At 48.5% G+C, this 24,919-nt stretch overlaps 1 protein-coding gene across 1 annotated transcript in view; it reads left to right on the top strand.

Annotated features, from left to right (window-relative positions):
• LOC144169249 (uncharacterized) overlaps nt 1–21,759 on the top strand; it is a 30,824-nt gene extending 9,065 nt beyond the window's left edge. The window contains exons 2-5 of the mRNA XM_077698307.1: nt 3,358–3,509; nt 19,271–19,338; nt 19,688–19,774; nt 20,378–21,759. Coding sequence (XP_077554433.1) covers nt 3,358–3,509; nt 19,271–19,338; nt 19,688–19,774; nt 20,378–20,505 — 435 coding nt within the window. The 3' untranslated portion in view covers nt 20,506–21,759. The remainder of the gene's footprint in view (nt 1–3,357; nt 3,510–19,270; nt 19,339–19,687; nt 19,775–20,377) is intronic.
• Nucleotides 21,760–24,919: the final 3,160 nt, after the last annotated feature.

Raw genomic sequence — 24,919 nt, 5'->3', positions numbered from 1 at the left:
TATTGCTTAAACTGACCAACACCTCGCATTTGGGAGATTTCACGCTCAAATTTAAGCCACAGAAGCGTAGAGAGCCTTGGTCCCTCCTGGGACCAGGGATTAAAAAACATGGTCGGTAGTCTTTTTGTCTTCGATAAGCTTTCGTGCTCGTGAAGTTTAGATCGGAAATGCACCAGCTACGTACAGAAACGCTTGCGGGAGTCGAAGTATCGCTTTCGTGCCCTACGTCTTAGGATGAAAATGTAGATGTCCCTGTAACTTTTTTGCGCTTCTTTTCACAATGCACCCTTACCAACTCATCGAGTTTTCTTTGTTACTTTCGCATATTTAGTCGTGCTTCGCGTGCCGCCGGATTGTGCAACCGGAAGGCTATCATGGAGTTCCTGCACTGATAAGTTTTTCGAATTTTTCTTTTGTGTAGGTGTCGACGTTTCGTTGCGTAAAAATAGGAAGTCTTACGATGCTTTTTGGGTTAAACAACGTCCTTGGAGCCCAAAACGAAGTTGCACGACTCGAATAGCACGAGTCTTTTCCTGTACACAGGTTGTACTTTGCTTTCGCTGCCCTTTTACGGCAGGGGTCTTCGGTACGGTCGGCACCAGGCTTTTTTCATTTGCACAGAGACAAAGCAGTACCCTCATTGTTGTGCCACATATATTTTGTATAAACGTTCCGCGTAAACCACACAAACAATCATGGCCGTTGGCAGGATTTCGCCTTGAGTGGGGCAAATCCATTCTATCCAAGGGTAAGAATGAGAGAGTGAGGGGGCGGTGCAGTTGTGCTGGGGCTGGCCCGTGGAAGTGGTGGCACCAAGTGCTTCATTTGCGCCCCCCTCCCCTTCCGACGCCCATGCTGACGAGCACACGCAAACATACAACCGCACGCACATACACGTAGGGACTCACATGCACGAACACTCGCTCACATGTATTCAGAACACGGTGTACTCCAGTAGTCACGGAAACACTTAGGCTTTCTGCCGCCAAGATGCTCCCGTTGTTACTTATGTTTTATTCAAGTAAAGTTTGAATTGCCCCACAGGTGCCGTCGGTGCCGTCGGTCGATAAGAATTGCCTCCTCCTTACGCTACCCTCTCCCCCTCCTTGCTCGCAGCTTTCGCTAGCGCTCTCGCAATAGACGGATGTCGGCGTACGAATTGGAGGCGCTCCCTGATTCTGGAGAGAGGTCGTCAATATCACAAGTGGCGCGGCGGATCACGCCATACTCCTACAGTCGGGGGAGTTTTCTGCGCGCTTCGCTGGGCAGTAAGTGAATTGCCGGCCGCGTAAAAGCCACAATACATGGCGCAAACTTTCACTACGAAGTACTCCCGGCGGAAAATCTACCGCGGCAGAACGCCGTATGTTCGTCGTGCTGCCCTACCTCCATGCCCAGACCCTCCATGCTCAGAATCAAGGGTGGCGTTCAGTAAGCAGACTAAGTTATTATGCTTCCCGCTTGGGTTGTAATTCGGTGAACGATCCTGCGTGAATCGGGATCATTTTTTTCTACTTAAACATTCGTTTGCAGTTCTTAAAAGTACTAAAAGTACAAAAAATAACGAACACCCGCGAAGAAAGATTCGAACTATAGTGCCTCTCAGAACATAAAGCCGGCATTCTACGTCGGCGATATACCAAGAGATGTCGCCTTTTGGCAAAATACAGCATGTTAAACTGGGCTTTCAATACACACGGCTGGCTTCTTCTAGTCCTTTTTGTAGCGTTTGAGAGGCCCCCGCAGTGACACCGCCTGTTCCTCACTCGCCGATCCCGCAGACCAGCACCTTGTTGCTGTATAATACAGGACAGGTACCCGGATTGCCTTTAACCTGATAAAAGCTATCGTACATGCCTACCTCGGTGACACAAGCCACGGCAGTTGGGACGGTACCGTGTTTCTCTTGCGGCTCCAGCTATCGGATTCACGCGGACTTTACTTGTTGCGACCTGATTTTCCTTCAACAATCTGAGATTTCCAGTCCCGTTTTTTACCTCGAGTAGGGACGAGCGAAGCTTACGTCTATCACCCACTTCCAAAGCTAGCATCCTGCGCGGTTTGTACACGCCATGGAGGGAAAATCCGAACACCTGATTGGTTTCTGCGGTTTCTCACTTCGCTGCCGCTCCGCCACCGACGAACTTTTCTGACCCATGAAGAACTTTTCGTACGACTTTTTTTCCACCGCCGGGCGTCGGGCGCGCGCCGCCGGGCGTTGTTTGTCGTCTTTTTGACGCATAATCGCTGCATGTATTCTGGCCATAATGGGTCGCGAGCGCTAGGTCCGCTCTCCCGAATTGCGGGCAGCCATGCAAGAACGCAAGTGTGAGCGCGACCATGAACTTGCGTGTGCTCGTCGAGCTAATGCCGAATTTGTGGAAGTAGACAGCCGGACAAAACAACAATGGTGTGCCGGCGATGTTCATTGGATTTGGCAAAAGCGATTGCTCTACGCTTCCACTGGGGTCCAGCGTCGCCTGCGCCCCTTTTTCTACTGGGGGAACAGCTTCGTTAAGTTCCTCCCTCGCTCTCTCTCTGCTTTGAAAGAGTTGCTCTTAAAATGAGCCCGTTTTTGTGTAGCCGTGTTGGAGGAATCACTAAGATTACATTGTGAAATGAATAGGTCCTTCATGGTGACTGCGCCTTTAAACATTTTGAAGGTCCATTCTTCTTCTAGGGGTCAGAATACTGGGTCCCACAAGGAAGGCGAGCTGAATCATAAGTTGAAAGAGAGGACACTTACGGTTCTTCCTATCTCGATCTAGACCCGTTAAGTGAAATAATGTGCAATGGGAGACCATGGATGGGTCTAACCCATGACACGCCAAGTCGAAGAGGAAGCATTGAGAGGAAAGAGTCGCACCAGCGCCTGCGCTTAACGCGACTCCAACCACACATGGTAGACCTAAAAGCACAACGAAATCGAATCAAGGATAAATGCTACGAACTATGTGGCAACACAATAAAAATTTCAGGCAGACTTTTTATTGGGCTGTATGGAAGGGATAACTGGTGTGTCCAGAAAATGATTATCGCAGGTTATGTTAGCTGGTTTCTTGCGCCTCTAGAATTATTCCTGTTGAATTTTTCACGACAGTTCGGATTGTCGGAAGCTTTTTTTGTATGATTACGGTTGTAAAAAGCAATTAATTTCAAGTAAACAACTGTACTTTTCGCTAAGTAATTAAACACATATTTTTTTAAAAATCTTAACTAGTGTTTATATAAATATTTCTCTGTCTACTGATCAGTCTGTTTCATCTATTTTCATTCTTGACACATAGGTCACGGTTCTGGACCTAACTGAAAGTTTGTAACACCATATATTTATCCCTGTTTTTTTATTTGTTTTAGGTACTCGAAATGCATACGTACGGCTTGGCTATTTACGACCAAGATGCCGATGGGGACCTCGACTGCTTGGTTGCAAAGCAAACCGAGCTTGATACGAACGCTCGGACAGCAACCTTTCTATTCGAATTTGGCAGGCCTGGTAGCCCACAGAGGTAAGCTCAATCTTACCTTCTGCATCACATTGCGTCTCCATTCTGGCTGTGGTATAGGCAAGGTGTCAATGCCGTAAATTGTTAACAGACCTAACGAGTAGGTGTGCATACGTCCATTCACATATGTGTTCTATATTTAAACGTCCACTGAAATCTATTAATCCCTTAACACAACCGGCCGGGTAATATTGCCCCTACACCTACCCCGACGTCACAGATATATTGGAGTTGTAACCGATAATAGTTCTAGCATTTACGTCTGGTGACATCGCTTTTCACCATATACAGTAATGCATACAATGCGTATGTAAGCGAAAGCCTTGAAACGTAATAACTAAAAAATTACCGATCTGGATCACGAACAAAGATATCACGCATATTTCCTCACACTACCTAGGTTTCACGGCGTTTGCGTAGCATAACGCAGAGCTGTGGGATTTTTCAATGTTACATTTTCTCAGTATCATCACGCAATAGTGCTTTCCAAATTACGCTAAGTTATACGTATTTCGTTCAGCTTACGCTGATAGTTCGAGAATAATATCGCAGAACAAAACGCTGCTGTAGAAAAAAAAAAACTCCCGAAGTTGACAGATTTGTCTAGCATAGAATTCTTAAGCCGCTTGTCTAGAACGAGTAGCAAAAAGCGTTAGTATATTTTATTCTTCTCAAGTTTATCATTGTTTCTTTCCGCAATGATTTACATTTTTATCATTATCGTGATAAGTTGCCTTTTCTTCGCTAATTTTATTTTTATTTTGGAAACGCGTAAGTACTGCAAAGTTGGACCTTCTAGGCTATTTTTATTCATATTTTTAATGTTCTTTGGCATAACGTTCTCTTTATTCCTCGGTTTTTGGGAGAGATCTACCGGATGCATGTTAGATTTTTTCTTATGATTTTATTAACAATATTACCTTTTTCTTACTTTGTGGTTTTCCCAAATTCTGTCACCAATTATTTCCCTTTACGCTATTATAACGATTACACCGAGTGTTTTCGCCATTTCCGCATTTTTATAGAAATCCAGGGGATTACAGGGTTCGCCATTTTTGCCATGTGTTTTTTGCGGATTTTGAACGCTATTACGCGGAATTTTTTGGTGATTGTTTGGCTAATGAGGGAGCTGTATAAGATTATTATTTTTAATTGGCCCGATTGTTTTGGGGAATTTTCTTTTTATTTGTTTTTCTTAATATTTTCTTTTGTTTTCAGAAATTTGTTGCAACTAATTATCTCCGCCTACGACTTACTAACGATAAAAGATGTCGGTTCGTTTTCGTGGCCCCGCATTTTTTCCTCTCCCTACTGCACCGAGCGAATTTTTTCGTTAGCAATCCGCTAGGCCAAGAAGTAAGTTCGACGGAAAGTGGAAAGGAGGCACGAGGCCCAGCAGCAGGTTCGGAGAGTGCGCACTCACGAAGAAAAACGCATCCCGCAAGGGGAATCGAGCAAGGGTACTCACATTATAGATCCTGCGTCCATTCGATTGCGCTAGCACTGCATTCGCAGCTCACATCATCTCTTGTGGGCCAATAGGGCGGCCGTTGGCTTTGGAATTTGGCTCTACTGAAGTGAACTTTGTCTTCAGACTTTGGTAGTTGGGATTTAAGGAGAGTGGACTGCGATCTTTGATCCAACTCCGTTTGTTTAGAGAAAGCTTCGGTTTGTGACCATCTATCTGTTAAGAAAGGGGCACACAAAAGAAAAGCCATGTTAACGCTAGTGAAGAGCACCAGCTTCGCTGTTTCCTTAGCCTTCGGATCGAAGAAATTCGGAGGTGGCCGAATTTTTTTTTGGTGTTCTTCCCGCTACGTAAGTGCGGCACGACGTTTGAGAACCAGCGATTATTGAAATCACTCGAGTATGCAGTATTGTTAACGCGATCTCTGTTTCTTCCGCGTGGAGGGTGCAGAGGGGGTTCCTACAACGGCACTTTTGGCGGCCGCTCGTGCGTAGTCCACTGCATCCGTGTAAACCCTGGAGCTAGAGTCTCCGTACAATTTATCGAGTGCTTGGATCCTGGCTGGTCATTTTCTTACATGTTTGTGAGGATGGATGTGGGGGATTCTACAGCTTCAATGCATGTCCAATGGAATGTCGACATCGTTTTAGTGGTTTGTGGGGCTTCGTAGCCTAGGCGTAGTAGTATGAGGCGTCTAGTGGGGGTAATGACAGGGCGTGTGGTTGGCGCAGTAAGGTGGGCTTCGGTCGATTTTTCTAGATTCTTGTGCAGCCCAATTCCTAGAAGTCGGACAGTTTATGTACTTCTGGGCAAATCTAGGGCTTGTTTTTAAGTCTTGCGGACAATTGTGCTTATATTGTGCATTGCTCGCTTCTGAAAGGTGTGGATTCGGGCAGCGCAAGTTATTTGAGATATGAAGAACGACTGGAACAAAAGTAGCATGACTTGCTCTTTCACGCCATGTTTTGATTCGCAATCCCTCTGAGCGTTCGTACTAATTGCGCATTGGTTGCTGGTTGTTTTAGGAGCGAACGCTTTAGCAAATTGTAATTTTTTGTGTGAAAAGTTTCTTATTGCACCTCTTCGTCCCAGGGCATCAAAAGACTTGTAAGTTAAAAAATTACACCATCTTCCCGTGGGGAACCCTGATGAGGATGCGAAGCATCGTGGCGGTTTCGTGTGGTTCCATTGTGTTGCCGTTATGTTGAGTGATCTGGTTTTTACTAGCGCCAGAGGAAATTCCGCGTCTGGGTCAACACCGGTGGCAAAGGCGCACAAGTGCTGTTGTGTTACAGTGAGTAGGCGGTGCTTCTCGAGGCGCCGAAACTCGTCCATCATGTTCTTGTCGATGTTGTCTCTGTGGTAGAATCGGTAGTCTCTGTCAGCTTTCGTGAGGTAAAGGTTGTTGACATTGGTGCACCGGCTCAGAGCAATGTACACACCCTCCTCTTCGCAGCTTTGTCTTCTCGTTCTTCTTGTTCTTCGGCGGTTCCCCTACGGGAAGATGACAACGGTGGTTGAACGCGAACCTATCTCGTGATGGATTCTTTGGTTGGCCAATCCCTAGGGGCATCCTGCCACAATCAGCATCAGATGCGCTGCGGACGAGGCTGGTTGAGCTGCAAGGCGCGTGGCGCTTCCCGCCACAGCTTTCCCACGGGAAATTCAGCATCCCCCTCTAAAGTATTCAGTTCGTCGTTTCCGTTGACGTTCAGCTTCGCGTGCCTTCGTTGTATCAGTAGCTTCTTGACGTAGTTTGAATGAGTCAAGGACATTAGGCGCGTTCGTAGCACTTGCTCCTGTCCCGGATTTTTAGCGTAGTGGGAAGAGCACCGCGTACCTCCCGTTGCGGCCAGAGAGTCGTGGGATCGAAACCGGGCGCCGCTAAATATTTTTTTATAGTGTAGTATCGCGGAGCTGTGGGTGTAAGGAGGAGAGTTGCGCATGCGCAGTGGGCGTGTGGACGGCGCCGCCATCAACGACGCAGGACCAGGCGAGCCTAAGAAATGCTCCGCATTTAAAAAAACGAATTGACGGGAAACAAGCTGCTTCATGCCCTACAGTATGCCGTATAGGCCACGCTCAGGAAGGAAGTCCAAGATGCTTGTAAAGAGGACCATGCGTCCACCGATGAATATCTACCGGGTGGCCTGGTCGATGTCCTTGGGCTACCATGTTCCGGGTTCGGGCTAGTTGGATTCCTAGACTTGTACCCAGGTGGTGGTTCAATGTCGCTTTCGCAGCGGAAACAGAGCAATAGGGGCAGGCTGCATAGATGACCGCAAGGCAGGAAATCCACGTTGCACGAACTGCAGGCGTCAGTGTAACGCCTTGGTGGATTATCTGGGGCGTGGCCTCCTTACGGTGGGTTAAGCCCACAGAAATGTCAGTCCCACGCGGAGGAAGAAGGGCACGTGTGCAACGCCGAAGAGAGACTTTTTTTATTATCAGAGCGTCCTACCATGTCCGCTCGATTGCTTGTTTCCTTCGAGCGGCCGTGGCAGTGTGGTGACAACTGCAGAAGCGGGATAGGGCATATAACTTGCTGATTATATGAGCAGCAAAGTCGGCCTCGACGTGTTGCAGGCGCGCTACGGCGGGTCCAGAGGATGCGAACAGGGCATGAGAACGATTGCCGTATCCAGTGCACATCGCATGAAATGCCCAATGTTCTGTCTACACGCCGTATCTCGCGAGTAGCCTGTGTTGAACCGGCGTAGATGATCAGGATATGTGGTGGGGCAACACAAATGAGAGGGACGAGGGCACACAAGCCATCAGAGATGGTTACCAGATCTGCCAAAACCGAGGGGAGTGGTGCCTCTGTAACATAAAAGCATGCCTGGTTTACAGACGGCATAGCAGGGTAAACAAGGCTCGTGTGGACTATGCCATTTTCCACGCCTGCATCCAGATGGGCGTGGAGGCCTTGTGGTGTGTCGATAGGGAGTGGTGGGTTGGTCTGCAGCCCTTGGCGAATACTTTTTAGACACCGGAGAGGCCGGTTCTCGGTCACCTGTCGCCGGTACTATGGCGGTGGCTCACCTGGAAGGTGTATCAGAGGGGATGCGGTATCACCGTAGAGCGCTAGTGCATCAGCGGCAGGAACCGTTTCAGGTTTTAGAAGACGAGCTTATCGACACTGGTGTACAAGTTCGCCCAATGTTCTAATTTGTGATACAAAGGGAATAAAAACACTGACCAAAAAATATATTTCGTAAAATCAAAGACGTTTCGGCACCCACACAGGAGCCTTGTCACAATGAATTCGCCAGTACATCACAACACGTTTTATGTACGTCTAAGAATGTGACGTAGGCAGTGGGAGTAAACTGGAGGCAGATTGCCCTGCGATCGGTTCAATGTTCGCTCCGTTGTCTGTATGATCAATGATTCCAGATGAAGTTGTGACGTAAAGTTATTCTCTTTTGCAAGAATGCGTACCGCGCCCCAGTTTATCTCGTGGCCCGAAGTGTCAGCATGCTCAGCCAGAGCGTTTGAAGCCACGTGGCGTTTTCAGACGTCGTAGTCATGTTGTTTTATCCGCCTGGCCCCTGTTGTACATCCGCCTGGCCCGTGATCCCACTGCAAAACTTCAAAAGGTGGTCCAGTAGCTGCTGTCCAATGTTTTCCAGTTCGTTCTCCCGCAACACATGTGGCTCTATTATTCGCTTTTTTGTCAGAATGGTTCTGCCCCAGCAATATACGGCCTCCCGAAAATTCACAAGCCCGAAGTGCCCCTGTGCCCAATTGTCGACTATACCTTTCGACCCTTCACAGACTCTCTGGTTTCTTGCACCGTATCCTGTCCCCTCTCTCTGGTTGGAAGAACGAGTACGCATGTACGCAATTCTTAATATTTTATTGAGAAGGTTCGCGACGCGGCACTTGACGACGAGGACGTGATGGTTTCCTTTGATGTGAAATTACCCTTCACAAGTCTTCTCGTTGATCTGGGTGTGTCAGTTTGCAAGGACGCCATCGAAGCTGATGATACGTTGCCCGAAAGGTGCCCCATTGAAGCTGCCGATCTGACGAAACTTCTGCATTTCTGCTCGTCGAACACGTATTTCAGCTTCTAGCAGGAATTCTTCAAACAGGAGCAAGAAATGGCTATGGGTGCGTCCATTTCAGTCACGGCCGCGAATTTAACCATGGAATCCCTCGAGAGCCGGGTGCTCGCAATGTTCCCTCCAGCCTCTAAAATATTCGTGCACTACGTTGACGACTGCTTTTGTGTAATACGAAGAACTGCCTTGACTCATTTTACCTCGCACTTATATAGCATGCAAGCTGCAATACAGACCACTGTGGACGAGGAGGTCAATTGCCAACTGTCATTGCTGGATGTCGTCGTGAAGCGGATTTGGCCAAATCTCTCAGCGTGTACAGGAAGCCGACGCACACGGGCCGCTACCTGTACTCCACTTCTGTGCATCCAGCCTCTCACAAGAGGTCCGTGGTTACCACCCTGTTGCAACGGGCCAAGAGAACTTGCACTGAGCAGAACGGCCTCGCCATTGACTCTGCAAGTGTTCGTCAGGACCTGGGTGCCTGCAGCTACCCCCCTTCCTTTATTTCGTCGGTGGAACGCCAGCTGTCTCGCCCGTTGCTTCCTTCGGGCTCTTCAAGACCGAAACGTGCACCTGTTCCGTACCTTCACGGAATCAGCGGGACCATTTCCCGTGTCATGCACACGTACGGCGTGCAGATAGCGCAAGTGATGGCTCAGACCGAAGCGATGGCTCAACGGTACAGCACTCGCCTGGTATGCGGGAGGCACTGGGTTCGAATCCTAGTACCGCCGGACACCCACCGGCTTCTTTAATGGGTACAGGCGTCCCTGGTCAAGTGTGGACCCTTGAAACTGGATTTCACGTCTGGAAAGCTGCGTTTACCCTATCAAGGGGCCCCTGACTCTTGTTCATCTGGCGGGGCCCCCGAGCATCATGCTGCGTTGCGCCATTGCCGGGGGTGAAAGAGTCTGGCGGCATGTCCTGCCACAGGCGATTGCGAGTTGAGCGTCCGTGTTGCTGTAGAAGGAACCATGTGAATTCGTGTTCCTTGGTGGCACCGGGCACCTACCGGTAAAATAGGTACAAGCGACTCCCCGGCCTGGTGCGCGGCCCTGGTGTGGGACTACAGCGCTAGGGAAGTTCACCCGGCTTGCTCGGGAAATCGCCCCTATGGAAAGAGGCGGCTGCAAAAACGCAGGAACGTTTCAAAAAGGGTACAAGCGCCCCTGTACTGCATTGGCAGAAGATAAAGGGCTTTGGACCCGGTCTACCACTGCGGCATACTTGGGAGGCTGCTGCTCGGCGACTTCAGCCGCTGGCCACCCACCAGTTTGAAAGTGGGAACAGGCGCCTATCTCGGGAGTTCCTGGAAACTGTAATACCACGCCGTACCGTATCATTGGTTACAAGAAAGTAGTGGGTACTTAGGTACCGCTGGGCACCAACCAGTATAAAATTGGTACAAGCACCTCTTGAACAGGGAATCCAGTGCTTGGGAAGTTACCCAACTTTATCGGGAAATGCCCCAGTGGAAGGAGTCGTAACTTTTACCGCAGCGATGGCTCAGAGGTACAGCACTCGCCTCGTATGCCGGAGGTTCTCGGTTCGAATCCTGGTACCGCCGATCACCCACCGGTTTCTTTACAGGGTACGGGCGTCCCTGGTTGAGTGTGGACCCTTGAAAGGGGAATCCACGCCTAGAAAGCTGCCTTTACCCTATCGAGGGGCCCCTGACCCTTGTCCATCTGGCGGGGCCCCCGACCATCATGCCGCATTGCGCCATTGCCAGGGGTGAAAGAGTCTGGCGGCATGTCCTGCCCCAAGCGATTGCGAGTTGAGCGTGCACCGTGGATGTGGCAGGCACCATGTGTATTCGTGTTCCCTGGTGGCGCCAGGCACCTAGTGGTAAAATAGGTACAAGTGACTCCCCGGTCTGGCGCTCGGCCATAGTGTGGGAATACAACGCTTCGGAAGTTCACCCGGCTTGCACGAGAAATCGCCCCTATGGAAAGGGGTGGCTGCAAAAACGCAGGAACTTTTACCGACGGCGATGGTCGAGTGCTAAACCACACGTATCGTACGCGGGAGGTACCAGGTTCGGTTCGAATCCTGGGTCGCTGGATGCCCACCGGTATCTTTAAAGGTTACAAGCGTCTCGGAGCCTCTGGACGCCTTGGACGTGCGAATAAACGCTTGGAACTTGACCACAAGCAGCCGTGGCAGGCCATGTGGGAGGTCCCGCGAACCACTTCGGGCCGGGTCACGGACCGCTGGGCACCCACCAGTCGAAAGGGCACAAGCACCCACTAGGTACGGCTTGGACCCGCTCTACCACTGCGGCATACGTGGGAGGCTGCTGCTTTCCGACCTCAGCCGCTGGCCACCCACCAGTTTGAAAGTGGGAACAGGCGCCTACCTCGCGGGGTTCCTGGAAACCGTAATACCACGCCGGACCGTATCACTGGGTTACAAGAAAGTGGTAGGTACTTCGGTACCGCTGGGCACCAACCAGTATACAAAATTGGTACAAGCACCCCCTGAACAGGGGATCCCGTGCTTAGGAAGTTACCCGACTTTGCCCCAGTGGAAGGGGTCGTAACTGTTAACCGCAGCAATGGCTCAAAGGTAAACCGGTGCAGCAAAAAAAAACCGGTGCAGCAACTATGACTCTCTTGCTAATCCGCGCGGAAGCAGGGATAACAGAATTACCCAATGGCCACGAGCAGCAACGCGCTCCTGTAGTCCAGCGTGGGAGGAGGCCGGGGTGTCAAAGTTGCCTATAACTACATCACTTGACGGTACACACCTTGTGTCTCGTCGGTTTCATTAAATATGATTGAGACACGGGCAGGAGGCAATTGCACACCTCTGTAACCCATGCGGGGGCCTAAAGGGTGTTGGTCCATTTGGTTGGGGGCACAGGCATACCCCTGTAACCCTGCTTCTGGAGAGCGCGATTGTCGAGTTATACAGGGTTATAGAACTGTCCCTCCCTGTGGCCCCAACCTTCACGAGGTTCCCACTGGTACACGGTGGAACTTCTGAAAGGGGGTGAAGCTAGGCAAATAGAGGTCACCCAATGGCTGCGCGGCATTGGACGGCAGTTGCAGGGGTGGAAATCTGAGTACCTGATACTTTAGCAGTCCGGGTAATTACCGCGGACCTGCGCACCCCCCCGCCGGGAGAGGTGGGGGTTTTGCTTTCCGTCTTTCTGTCACACCTTGAGAGGAGACCGGTTGGACCTCTGCGAGTGGGTTGGTTTGTTGGTCATCGGCGCCGTCGTTGGAGCGCGAGGGCGTCGGTGCTGCCTCCCCCTACGATCCACGGGTGAACCTTTCAAGTCGGTCTGGGTTCCTGCGGACGAATCACCCCGTGGGCCCCACCCAACCCACGGACGGATCACCCGCTGGAGCCTGGAGAGGCGGGCCTTCTTGTTCAAACTCGTGCGACTGTTGGGTTAGCAGAGTGTACCCTGCAGGTGTGGACTTTGGGATGCCCGGAGGGAATCTGTCACCTCTCCGGGCGGTCCAGTGCCCTGTGTCTGCAATTTGAGGATGTCTTTCTTGGTTGCCCTCGGGCCGGTGGACGATGTGTTGACCACCCGTTATCAATGACGAAACGTGCCTCGGACCGATGAGGCGGATCACCACGCTCTTGGTTCGTCTGGAATGGCAACCAATGGCTATTAGCCAGAGGCCCACCCAGACGACCGGCAGCAAAGCCTACTCGCAAAAGGCCTACTTCCAAGCTGAAGGATGCCCTGGTTAATGTAAAAGACAAATTATCTAAGAAAAAATTCCTAGGAGTGGTATACTCCGTCCCTTGTGCCGATAGCGAGTACAGCTACATAGGAGAGACCGGCAACTTTGAGAAACGGATAAAGCAACATGACTACGAACTCAGAAAACGCCACGTGGCTTCAAACGCTCTGGCTCAGCATGCTGACACTTCGGGCCACGAGATAAACTGGGGCGCGGCACGCACTCTTGCGAAAGAGAAGAACCTGACGTCACGACTTCATCTGGAACCATTGATCATACAGACAATGGAGCGAACATTGAATCAAACGCAGGGCAATGTGCCTCCAGGTTGCTCCCACTGCCTACGGCACATTCCCAGACGTACATAAAACGTGGTGTGATGTAGTGACGAATTCATTGTGAACAAGGCTCCCGTGTGGGAGCCGAAACGTCTTTTATTTTACGAAATGTATTTTTGGTCGGTGTTTTTATTCCTGTTGTATCATGAACCACCCCGACCAGACGGAAGTCCGTCCAACCATAGATTTCAAAGTTTTAATTTTTGGCTCCCCTTGCAGGTTCGGAATGTAGGTCATGCTACGAAGGCCGGTGATCCCTCCCATTTCTTCCCTGTTTGCGGTTTCCAAACTATCCCAATGGCGCGAAGTAAGATGCTGGAACGGGGCTTTATCGACGATACGTGGCTGAAAGGCAGTAAAAAAAATAACACCATCTTCCCATAGAGGAACCCAGAGTAGTATGAGAAGAAGCGATGGGGTCGACTCAATTTCCCATTAGTTTTCAGTTCGCCGTTTACGTAGACGTTCAGTTTCGCGTGCCTTCGTTGTATCAGTATCTTCTTGACTTAGTTTGAATGAGTGAAGGACATCAGGCCCGTTGGTAGCACATGGTCCCGTCACGCTTTGTAGCGCAGTGGGAAGAGCACCACGTACCTCCCGTTGCGGACAGAGAGTCGTGGGATCGAAACCGGGCACCGTATAACTATTTCTTTTTATGGTGCATTGCGCTGACGTCAGCCCAAACGCTGACGGGTCTGAAGAGACGCGCATTCGCGGTAGAGTGGGGACGGCGGACAACGACAATGAGGGAGGGAGAGACACAGCCCTGAGCATGAAATGCTTCGCATCTAAAATACCAAGAAATTGCCGAGCGCGTGCACATGAGCGCGGGCCTCGCGCCGACCGCCGGGCAGTTCCAACCGCTTCCCTGCACAGATCACCCACGTGACAACTGTGATGTCACTGCGCGCGCTATTGTTTTGAGCGCCTGCGTAAACCAACCCACAGTTCTGGCTGTGTAGCCTCAACATAGAGCACAGAGTACTGGCCATGACGGTGTGGGTTCGAGCCCCAGCAGGTATACCTGTTAGTTTTTCTTCCATTGCCTATTTTTTTCCTATATGTAATTTTTTTTCTAAACTCAAACCTACGCGTCGCTTTTGTTAATATAGGTCATTAGGTATGTTTTAGGTCACTTTAGGTTTGGGGTGCAGCCAATAACCACGTTGCATTACCGTCCTCCATCGCGCGAAGACACATGTCACGTGGTGGCTTTGTGCAGCGAAAAGTTTGGAAATACGATGCCGTTAATCCGAAGAAAATGCCTAGCGCTGGCCTGCGTGTGCCTCGCGACGACGGTTCACCGTCCCCTGATCATGTTTGTCAAGCCAATCAAACTCACTTAGAGAGATTGTCCAGGATTGCAGCAACTGCCGGAAGTTAAAAATACCGGAAAAATGCTGAGGGCTCGTATGTGCGTGGCCTCGCGGTGACCGCCCAGCGTCATCGGCGCACGTTTGCAAGCCAGGCATACCCACTTTGGAGGTTGGCCAAGATTTGCCAAAAAAACTCTAGCGTTAGCCGCCATCGCGGGAAAAATTTCTCGGAACGAGAAAGACAGGTCATAGCGTATGCCCCTCCAAGGGGAAGTCCAATGGTTATCACTTCCAAAAAAATGAGGGAAGCTCACACGTATACCAACAATGACAGTTTAAAGGTCGTTGTGCCTGCTCAGATGAAGCAAACCGGCTGCAATCTTGGGCTTTGACCATCCTGATGGTCGTGAATCTTGCGTACAGCTTCGCTACCTTCACATCATACGCGTTAGTGTGAGTTTCCTTCATTTTTGCGTGTGCTGGTGGTTTTTGCAATTTCCTTGATGAGTCATGCCCCGGAACCTAATAGTCGAGAAAGGGAGGGTAGTATGTCCGTCCAGTGTAATGATTAGGTCCACGGCAGTGTCGCGTGGCCTCTTTTGCACTATTATTACCTAGGATTTTGGAGGGACGCAGTTTTGTCCTCACCCTGTTTTGTATAGCCCTGGACTACTTTGGCGGCCTGTTGGAGGCGGTTTGCATAATTCCTGTAGATTTTTTGTTATTGCATATAGGGTTGTCTTCGGCATATATTCAGTGATCGATACTACGGATTTCAGACAGCTTCAATTGGAGAATTATTTATGTTGAACTATAACGAGAACAAGAGCGCTCCTTGCGGAGTTTCCCTCTTCTCGGATGAAATAATTCCAGACCAGAGGTCTCCAACCAGATGTACGAATTTTTGTCTTTGATCAAGTCTAAAATAGTTTCTTTACCCGTATGCCGAAGTAGCCGAGAGTTCGTGAGAGTGAAGACGTGGGCTACATAATCAGGAGGAGAAGGAATGCCTTTATTAATGAAGAGAAGTCAGCCTGGCAGCGAACTTGGCTTGCTACTCCCCTCGAACTTGAGATGTGCGAAAGGGAAAGGAAACGAATACACAAAAACTCCTACACACATTACGAAAGCAAATAAGCACACAACTGGACCGCTATGATGTGTTTTTCGGTGAGAGTATATATTTCCCCGCCACTCTCCACCTAAACTTTTTTTTTTATCTGGGCTGAGCACAAGGACGTGGTTTCAATTCCCCTGGCGGCGGCCGCGTTTCGGATGGAAACGAAAAGCAAAAAGAAATGTGTGTTCGAAATACCGACGTACGTTAAGGATCCCCAGGTGGTCAAAATAATCCCGAGCCCTTTACTACGGCGTGTCCCATCATCTGTGTAGCGTCGGCACGTAAAAACCACACAAATAATCAATAAATCAATGGTTTTTTCAATGAATGAATAAATTTTTATATCCGAAGTTTTGGTACCGTGGTTTATTTCGTGTACAGCTGTGATGTCGCGGAGGGGACGGCGGAGTTTGTCCGAGAGGATACGTATTTTTGGAGGTTTCCATTCTTTTGTTTGAACTGCGCCGCTTTCATTGCCGAGTAAGTAGACTGGACTGAATCGTTAAGGGGGTTAGCGTTCATTGTTGTTTAAAAGTTTTTTTTTTGTATTTGTATCAGTCGCATCTCAGTGAAGGTACAGCTTGTATTTTCTGAATTGGCGTCCAGCTCCTGTTTTCTGTTAAAAATCGAGGTGCTCATTTCTTATCTGCGTGCTTTGCATATACGACCATACCTGCGTGATTTCATCAGTCATTTTCCCAATGTGGGTTGTCAGTGTTTGCAATGGACTCGCACAATTTCGGTGAGCTTCTCGAAACTGGTTTGAACCCTTTCATCGGTGATGATGTTTGGTATCTTTTATGCCTCTATTTGGGGTGTCTGATGTAATCTTGTTTTCGTTTTCGTGACATTGTTTCGTGTGAAGCTCCCAAGCATTGCGTCCGGTGTATAGGTTTCAACGGTGTGACGGCGGGTGTAGAGTGATTGTGTTGTTGGCAAATTCAATTTGCTTTGTCATGACAACTTTACACGATTTTAACTCGGCTATGTGTGCTCTTGATTTATTCTTGTAGCTTATCACATTCCCCGCACTGGCATTTCGGGGGACTGAGCAGTGGGAGAAAAAACTCCCAAGCATTTCCCCGAGGGGGAACATGGTTAAGTGCGAATGCAGGGGGTGATGCTATGAGGGGGAGTAAAGTTAAAATCCGTTGGCATTCGCCCGTGAGCGCGCGCGAGCCGACCCACGGAGGTCTGGCAATTTATCGCTGCATATATAGGGGGGTACGCCGCGCCGAGCGCGCCGAGCCAGGTGGCTGAGAGAGGAGGCGAGCGCAAGGGGAGAGGGACAGCGGCGCACGGCAGCTGCAGCCGAGCGAGGGGGAGAGGAGAGAGTGTGACGTCACGGTGGAGAGAGAGGCGCGCGGCAGCTGCTGGGGAGAGGAGGCGCGCTGTGACGTCATACCATGACGTCACGGCGCGAGGAGCGGTGCGGGGAGCGGCGCGCACCCGCGCAGCCACGGCGAGGAGGCGGAGCGAGCGCGGGCACGTGGTGAAGTGACGTCACTGCGCCGTTGCTATCGACGCTCCTCTCCGCTCCACGCCGTTGCTAGGGAGAGGAAGACTGCGGACGCCGCCGCCACCGCCGGCGGTGGAAGGTTTGGGGTCGCTTATAAAGTGCATTCGCACTTAAAAAACACTGCCGTGCTCGGGTCAGTAAGATCTGCGCAATTAAGTTTGAAAATTTTGCTTCTCACTTGGCGGCTTGGAACAGCTTCCGTCGGCCATTGCCGATATTCATGCCGAGCTCAGGACCAATCAACAACCTCAGGTTGTGCCGCGGGAACAGCGTTTAGTCTCGGTTTAGGTTGAGGGGGACTCTCTTTTCCATTTTTTTTTTCAGAAGAAGATAGTGTTCACGAAACCGCTGCTTCCAGGCATTGCTGTCTGTGAGCTGATCGCGTTGGCAAAATTTGCACGTGGGGTTACAGAAATGTTTGCACGGTGGTCTTTGGACGCCGCACCTTGTTGCCTGCAATATTGTCCGGCGTGGGGCATACGTCGCTGTGGTGGGCCTGTGGGCAGCACCTGCAGCACTATGGTAGTGAATTCTTGTAAAGGTAGCAGCTTTTTTAAAGACGATAGTCTTTCTTGGGCTACTAAACCCCAGAAATTTTGGTCTGTCAGTATGTCTGTCTGTCTGTGACTCGATTCAGCCACCCAGCCAAAGTAAAATTGACATTGCGTAATAATCTTATATACTCATAGCCACATGTAAACGTCTATGCCCAGTTTATATGTTCATACTTGTCAACTTTGTTGAACAAGAACAAGACATTACGCAAATATAAGACAGAAAATTAGTACACAAGGGATATTTAGAGTGTTCCTTTATTAAAATTCATGGATGCTTGGTTTTTCGATAGCAAATGATATTCTACATCTACTGCAAAAAAACGCCTCCTTCTGGAGGCCAATGAAAAATCACGCGGCAACGGCAATGACAGGCTCTACTAGCTAGGTTGCACGTTCTGCTTGGAACGCACGTGGAGCACGGCCACGCGGCTATATAAACCTTCTAGTTGGCCGCCTCCATTCACGCGAGCCTCCACCGCACTGCAGCGCTGCGGTGCTGCAGTGCAGTGGAACGAGGTAAATTCAAATCGCCTTGCGAAAACATTTAGTGTGTTTACTTTAGAATGTGCGCGACGGTACAGGAACAGCATGAGAGGATAGCGGGAAAGCAAAGGGGGGCATTTCGTTGTCAAATGTATACAAAGGCTATCTTCTTTTGACGACATTTGCAATGAAAGAAGCAGATACGCGGCCAATTTTTGTACACCTTTACAGTAGATGTATAAGGGATCGTTTGTGCAAATGATGATAATGAATATTGAGCTTGACTGGCGTAGTTTTCGGCACGATACGAACTAAAAGGCGATCATTTATAGGTTATAGAATTCAGTGCGAAATGGCAGTCGGGGCGAAAAATTGGGGAAGGCTAATAACAATAAACAGGCGAAAGAGCTTCACACTGACGCCAAAGTGTCTCAGAACGTCCTCTAGGAAAGCGGAGTTGTTCAATAGAAAAAATCAATGTTTATATTTGTACTGAGTTCCTCCAAATTTTAACACGAATATTAAATCCCTACGCAACGGTGATTTCATGCCTTTCGCGAACTGAATATGAACCCAGAGAATGTGTTTTGGCGGTTCAGTTAAAAACTTATGTTGGACACATGTACTCAGTCATTCATGAATAGCTTCGGGGGGGGAAAGGTAATTACGGAACTAGCCATTAGGCGAAAATCAAATTGCGTTTGTACGAAATGAGCTCTTGTATGGCTTGCAACAATATCCCGATCATGCCACGTATGCTGAGAAGTGTCGTTATGCGGCGTTTCCGCAACAGAGGGCACGCGAGCAATGCGAATTATGGTGTGTGCTGGCCAAACATAAGGCCCGAAGTTCGAGTTTGAGCGTTATTGTAATCAATCAGTACTTAAAATGAAATTGGCGAACAGCAAGTTTCACATTACTTGTCAAGTTCTACAAGTTCAGAGATACGGCTACTTCACGTGGTCCGTCGAAATAAGAACAACAAAAACATTAGCCACATGTTACTCATGTTATAGCAAAGAAGAAACAGAAAGCACATTGAGGAAAGGATGATGATGTTATTATGGCACGTTCGGGGATTCCTCACTAATGCCTGAGTATTTACTATATCTTAACCCGCAGTCAGCTGTAGAAATTTTCCAAAATGTTCTTGCAGCACTTGACGCCGAATGTTCTCTATTTACAGGCACTCCCAGAAGTGGAATTTTAAAGCTGGAGAAACACCAGATCAACTGGTTACTACGATCGACGATGGTAAATAACACAAACCCACATGAAGCATTGTGAACAAATATTACCTCATTTTATTTTTTAATTCTTGGATGTAAGTACGTATCTTCAAAAAGAATTCCTCCACATTTCAATGCATTTTAATAATACATGCCTAGCCACACTATACATACTTCCTTCAATTAGGAACATTTTACTATGTATGTGCCCCACCAAATATTACCACTTTCCACACCTAGACAAACACCACCTGATTCCTTTCGCTACTTATGCTTCAAGGAAAAGCCCTTTGTCCTTTCAGTTCAAAACCAAGCCGCATTGTTTTATCGCATTGCAACCTCGCAGCACTCATGCTAATTTTCATTTCTCGCAGATGAGGACCACCCATTTATAAGCACGTTTTCATACACTGACTACGCTACGTGTGCAATATTCGAAGCACCTTTCAACGGCAGGCAAGGTAAGACTCCAGATGAGGCATGCACAAGGTACACGCAAAAATTAGCATACTTCTATACAGCAGGAAATACCATAACGCCTGAGAGCAAATTGCAAATTAGCGCCAGTGTGTCCAGAATGGGCACGAACGCAGCTTGCACTTGCACGAAGACATGCAGACTGACAAAGAACTGAAGGATTTCCGCTGTATTGTATATCATGCATTTCCCTCAGCCGTCTGTGCTTTACTGGTTTGAATGTTTTCGTCCTAGTTGCAAGTGTTTTCTATAAGTGCAGTTAGATAAATACACCGTCAACTCAGTTGGGCATAACTTCCGTACCTTGAAATATATTTAGCGATGTTTATACATTGTAATTATTGGTGCGGCAAAAGTTCTTACAGCCCACACAGACAAAAAAAACTGAAACTGGCTTTACACATATACAGAAATGAAAGCATTCAATGCAGCCGTTTTTATTATGTGTCTTGATTTCTAGAAAAGAACATTCAACTTGAACACGCAATGAAGTAGGCCCATGTTGATTTCTACAGCATCTTTTGTGAATGAATAGGTAATATCAATCCTGTAACAGTATTTTGACGCGCACATGCTCTCTTTCACAGAATGCATTCTCGTTACAACAAAAGAAGTAAAAGACGACGTTTCGCAAAACTGTATGGATCAATTTCAAGACATCTGCGAGCTTTCATCGCTGGTGTTTGACGAGAACTGCAACGAAGACTACGAATAGAATCAAGCTATTACCGTGAATCTTCTTCATACTTTGGTTTCAGTATACAGATTGCCTAACCCAGAATTCAGACGACAGAACAAAACTTTACTTATACATGTACAGGGTGTTAGGAGGATAATTGGAACAATTTAAATTTTTGGGGGGTGAACTAATTCGCGCTCAAACTTGACACGAAGGTCGCATTTTGTGGTCTTTTTTGTTTGACACCGAGAACAGCGACGTATTTACCTGTTTTATATAAAAATAAAAAAAGGAATTTCGCGTATGGGAAAAATGGCGGCCGATTTTGACGTGTGAGCGAGTCCAAGCGGATTGTGGAACAGAGGAGTCACCTGGGGTATGCAAAGTAAAACGAACGATGGGGATCCACGCTTCTTTAAAAGAGCAAGGAGCCAAATTTGGTAGCAGACGATCAGAAAATCTGAAGCAGGTTTTGTGATCGTCTGCTTCTTCATTTGGGGTCTTCCATGGTAGGAAGGGGCCAAATGAGATAGCCGGAAAACAGAAACCGTGAAAGCAGATGAGGAAACAAATCCAACATTTATTAGCAACGATGAACTGCGAGATTTTCTGATCCGCTGCTACCTCATTTGGCTCCTTCCTATCGTGAATCAAGATTGTCCGTTTCACTCTACATACATCAAGTGGGGCCGTGATTCCAAGACCCGCTTGCATTGGCTCGCATGCCCAAACTCGACCTCCATTTTCCCATATGCGAAAATCAATTTTATTTCTTTTCCCAATAAAAAGGTGAGTACTGCCGTACTTTTTGGTGTCAAACAAAATAGACAGCGAAATACGACCTTTGTCTGAAATTTCAACGTGAACGGATCAGCGTCCAATCAGAAAATTTTTTTAATGTGTTCCATTTATTGTCGTAACAGCCACCATAACCAGTTCGGTTAAGGCTCATTTTTTTGGGTTCTGTCTCGTGCGTACTGCTTTTTCTGTAAGGTGATTTGCAGGAATCAACGGGCGGTGATTTTAAAAGCACTTTTTTGCCTTCAGAACGCTTCTAACCAATACTGTTTCGAAAAACGACGTAGAAATGAACATGCGGGCCTCAAAAAAGTCAAACTCAAAATTAAAACAAAAAGCTCTGCGAAATGGTTTTGAAACAGTGCTTGTGGTGAGTGCATTATGAAAACCAAACCGGATCGTTGTCTGTAAACATTGGTGATGTATTTAGAATGAACGAATTGCTATTCCCGGTCACGTTGTTTACAATAAAAATAAGCGTTGGTTCGGCAAGTATGCTGTCCTCATTCACTTAGATTCGCTGAGTTGCGCTTTAAAGACTGCCACATGGATGATGCTCTACCCACACTGCCACCGCCCGAACCAGCCGTTGCAACTTGAGCTTTGCGCCACGCAGTTGTTTAGTGCTGCGAGCTTGGCAGCAAGAGACTGCTGTAGCACTCCTTCCGGTGTGCCGTTCCCTGTGCCAGTGTCGGTATAGGCAAGAGTAGCAACGTAATCTCTAAACACAGCCAATATCTCGCCCCTTTGAACTCCTCTAGAACCTGTTTTTGTTCATCGCATGGTCATAGAATTTGTGCTGGAGTTTTCTGCGCACCGGAGCCGCGGTATTTATTCGTTTGCCAGACATATAAGGTTCGCTTTAAAACTTGACACCGAGAACATGGTTGCGGTGAGGGGAAACTCCCTCGCAGGTTTTTTCCAGCTATTCTTTAGTGTCTGGGACGTGCCACAGTGCCAACAATTAGACGAGGGCGCATGACAACGATACAAAAACTTGTATACTTAAGCCAAACACGCACAAGGCAGGCAATTACAGCTCAAAGCAAAACAACCTGTACATTACTCTGAGAACCACCCGTTCTAAAGATAATACAAAGAAAATTCCCCACCCAAAGTCCAGAGCGATGACGCGTTGTACGCAGGGTGTCGTGGGTGCTGGTGACGATGCGAGGGGTGGCGTTGCTTGGCTACGATGACGGCGTCGCTCTTTCCGTAACGTCGACGAGGAACTGCATCGTTGTCTTCGTTGACAACAGCCTGCTCGGCACCCGCTCAATGATCGGGTACCCCTTAGCATGGCAGTGGGTAGGAGACAACCGTGCACTGGTGGTCGCCGACGGGCAGCAGGCGCCGGGTCATCCAAGGGTAGAGCACGCCACCTGCACGATTCAGGAGTCGCGCCTCGGCCTGACGATGCCAAGGCACCGGGTAGACCGTTCTTGAGCTCGGGTCCCAAAAAGCCGATGACCTTCGAATCTTCAACCTGTACGTCGCGCTCCTTAAACCTGCTAGGACCACTACTCCCGGCGTTCTCCTCTGTTCTCGCCTGGCCACCTCTTGCTCTACGGCTGGGGCCGCCTCGTATTCTTCCACGTCCTCCCATCGTGTGACGTGCCGCGTCTTTTTCTTCAGCACAGCAGGATGAGGGCAATCCCTCCACGGTCATGTTCCCACGTCGAAACGAGTCGTCGAACCAAGCGTGTCACCTCACCGTTGCATAACAAAACCTTTTAGGCTCACAATACTTCGCGCCTATACAGCATGGTAGAAAACAATAGAGTTTGACCGCTGCATGGGCAACTAGCTCTGCGGAGAATTTCACCAGATTTTCCATACGGATGGGTTCACGTATGCTTATGTGTTCGGTGGTTCACCTCCGACATCGGCGTTTCAGGGTGCAAAGAGCAATGCACTGCAACAGAGCGCTATTACTGCAGTGGCCGAGCGTTTTTTTCGCTTTCATTCTGAACGGAGCGGTTCTGGCAGGGTTGAAAATACTGCCGCACCACCCCAGCCCTGCCCACTGATGGCAGAATCTCCGCCCTGCTCAAGCTTCTTTTAGCGCTGCGGTAAGGGTACAACTTTATTAGAACGCATGTAGGGATCAAGAATTACATCACGGCCATTGTGGCAAATAAATTCTATCGTGTGGCTGGAAACTCGTGAAAATTTGCAGCCGCTGCATTCGCTATGCAATGGAAACAAGTGGATGTTTTCAGAACGACTATTTTGTCAGCAAGGTCATCTAGCCCAACATACAGCTAGAAACAAATCGCGAAACGCCTACACATTTCCGATATGTGCCCCGAACCATACTGGGTGCCAGAGCTGAGTGTTTTCGTCATATAAACAGATATGCCTTTATTATTAGGGACACATTCTCGACACCAGACACCCAAACCCTTAATCAACGCTCTTGTTCCGTAAATGTTTATCAAGCAATATCTTTGAACTGCTTGCGGACTCATCCGATTAGTGACATACCGGTTATTTCCTCGTCTCTATGATTGCTTGTCTGCCAAACACAAGTACATAGTCCGTCGTTGAAATTCCATCGCATATTCCAAAGTAATCGCCACCCTTACAAGGTATCAAAATCCCCAAACATGACAAGGAGGTTTAAAGGCTGCCTAAATACTTCGGAATACGTTCTGTGAATATACTATAAAATTACCATATATATATATATAAGGCACTTATGTCATATGAATTTTTAATGGAGGCTTTGTCATCCACCAAAGATTTTTCCGCCTTCTCCCAGTCATCATTATAACGAAGTACACCAAGTTTTTTAAAGAAGCAGACACAAGCAGGCAAGAAGGTTGATGGCCATGCGAGTTACGTCCTTTCGGTGTTCAGGGTCACCGAAAAACTTGTACAGTGGCTGCAAAGTCGTCACAAGGGGCCCTAAGGGTCAGTGACTGCTAGTTACAGTTTTGGGAGAATCAACCCTGCGGTTTCAATGAATAAGGACAGTTTAAGAAAGCGGACGGGTGTTCGAACTTAATAGCAAGGCTTAACTGCAAGGTCGGATAAAACAACCGAGTGACCGAATTATACTGTTCGTGTTTTTATGCGAAGTTTATTAGTCCACGTCGAGCACCGGTAACGCCTGGCAGCGTACCACGGATGTTCAAGGTCAGCCAAGGTAAACCAAGCATATTGTGCAACTTCACGGTGTGCACGAAAGCCACCTTCCCCGCTTTGTCCATTGAGCGAACCAATTCGTGGCACCGACAACTTCGGCTGAGAAGCGTGTAATCTCCCATGCGTCATTAGACGCTTCTGGTGATGAAATAGTGGGGGATGGAGTAAAAAGCATGAAAAATGTTAACAAAGTTAGGCCAGTGCTTTGTGGGCTTCCGTGGTGGAGCCATTAATTCGCTTGTTCATTCCGAGGCAGGTGGTGAACAGAGAGGGATAAGGTAAAATGTAAGGCCGCTGAAACGTTCCAACAGATACTCATACAAGAAGGCGCTATATAGACACAAGTTCACAACGCATTCGGGGCAACAGCGCCGGCCGCCCCTTCAAGCGTCAATGTTTGTCTTACCAAGCACCATTGTGTGCGCATTCACTGTGTGATATCGCCCCCAAACCGAACTTACGTTCGCTCTAGAAACTTTGCTTACTAGGGTAAACAATGTTA

The sequence above is a fragment of the Haemaphysalis longicornis genome, unplaced genomic scaffold (genome assembly GCF_048455015.1).
Source record: "Haemaphysalis longicornis isolate Haplotype H1 unplaced genomic scaffold, Haemaphysalis longicornis Haplotype H1 scaffold_2, whole genome shotgun sequence".
Classification (NCBI taxonomy): Eukaryota; Metazoa; Arthropoda; class Arachnida; order Ixodida; family Ixodidae; genus Haemaphysalis; species Haemaphysalis longicornis.
Note: the sequence above shows the minus strand (reverse complement) of the source record. Positions and strands in the feature narration are given on the sequence as shown.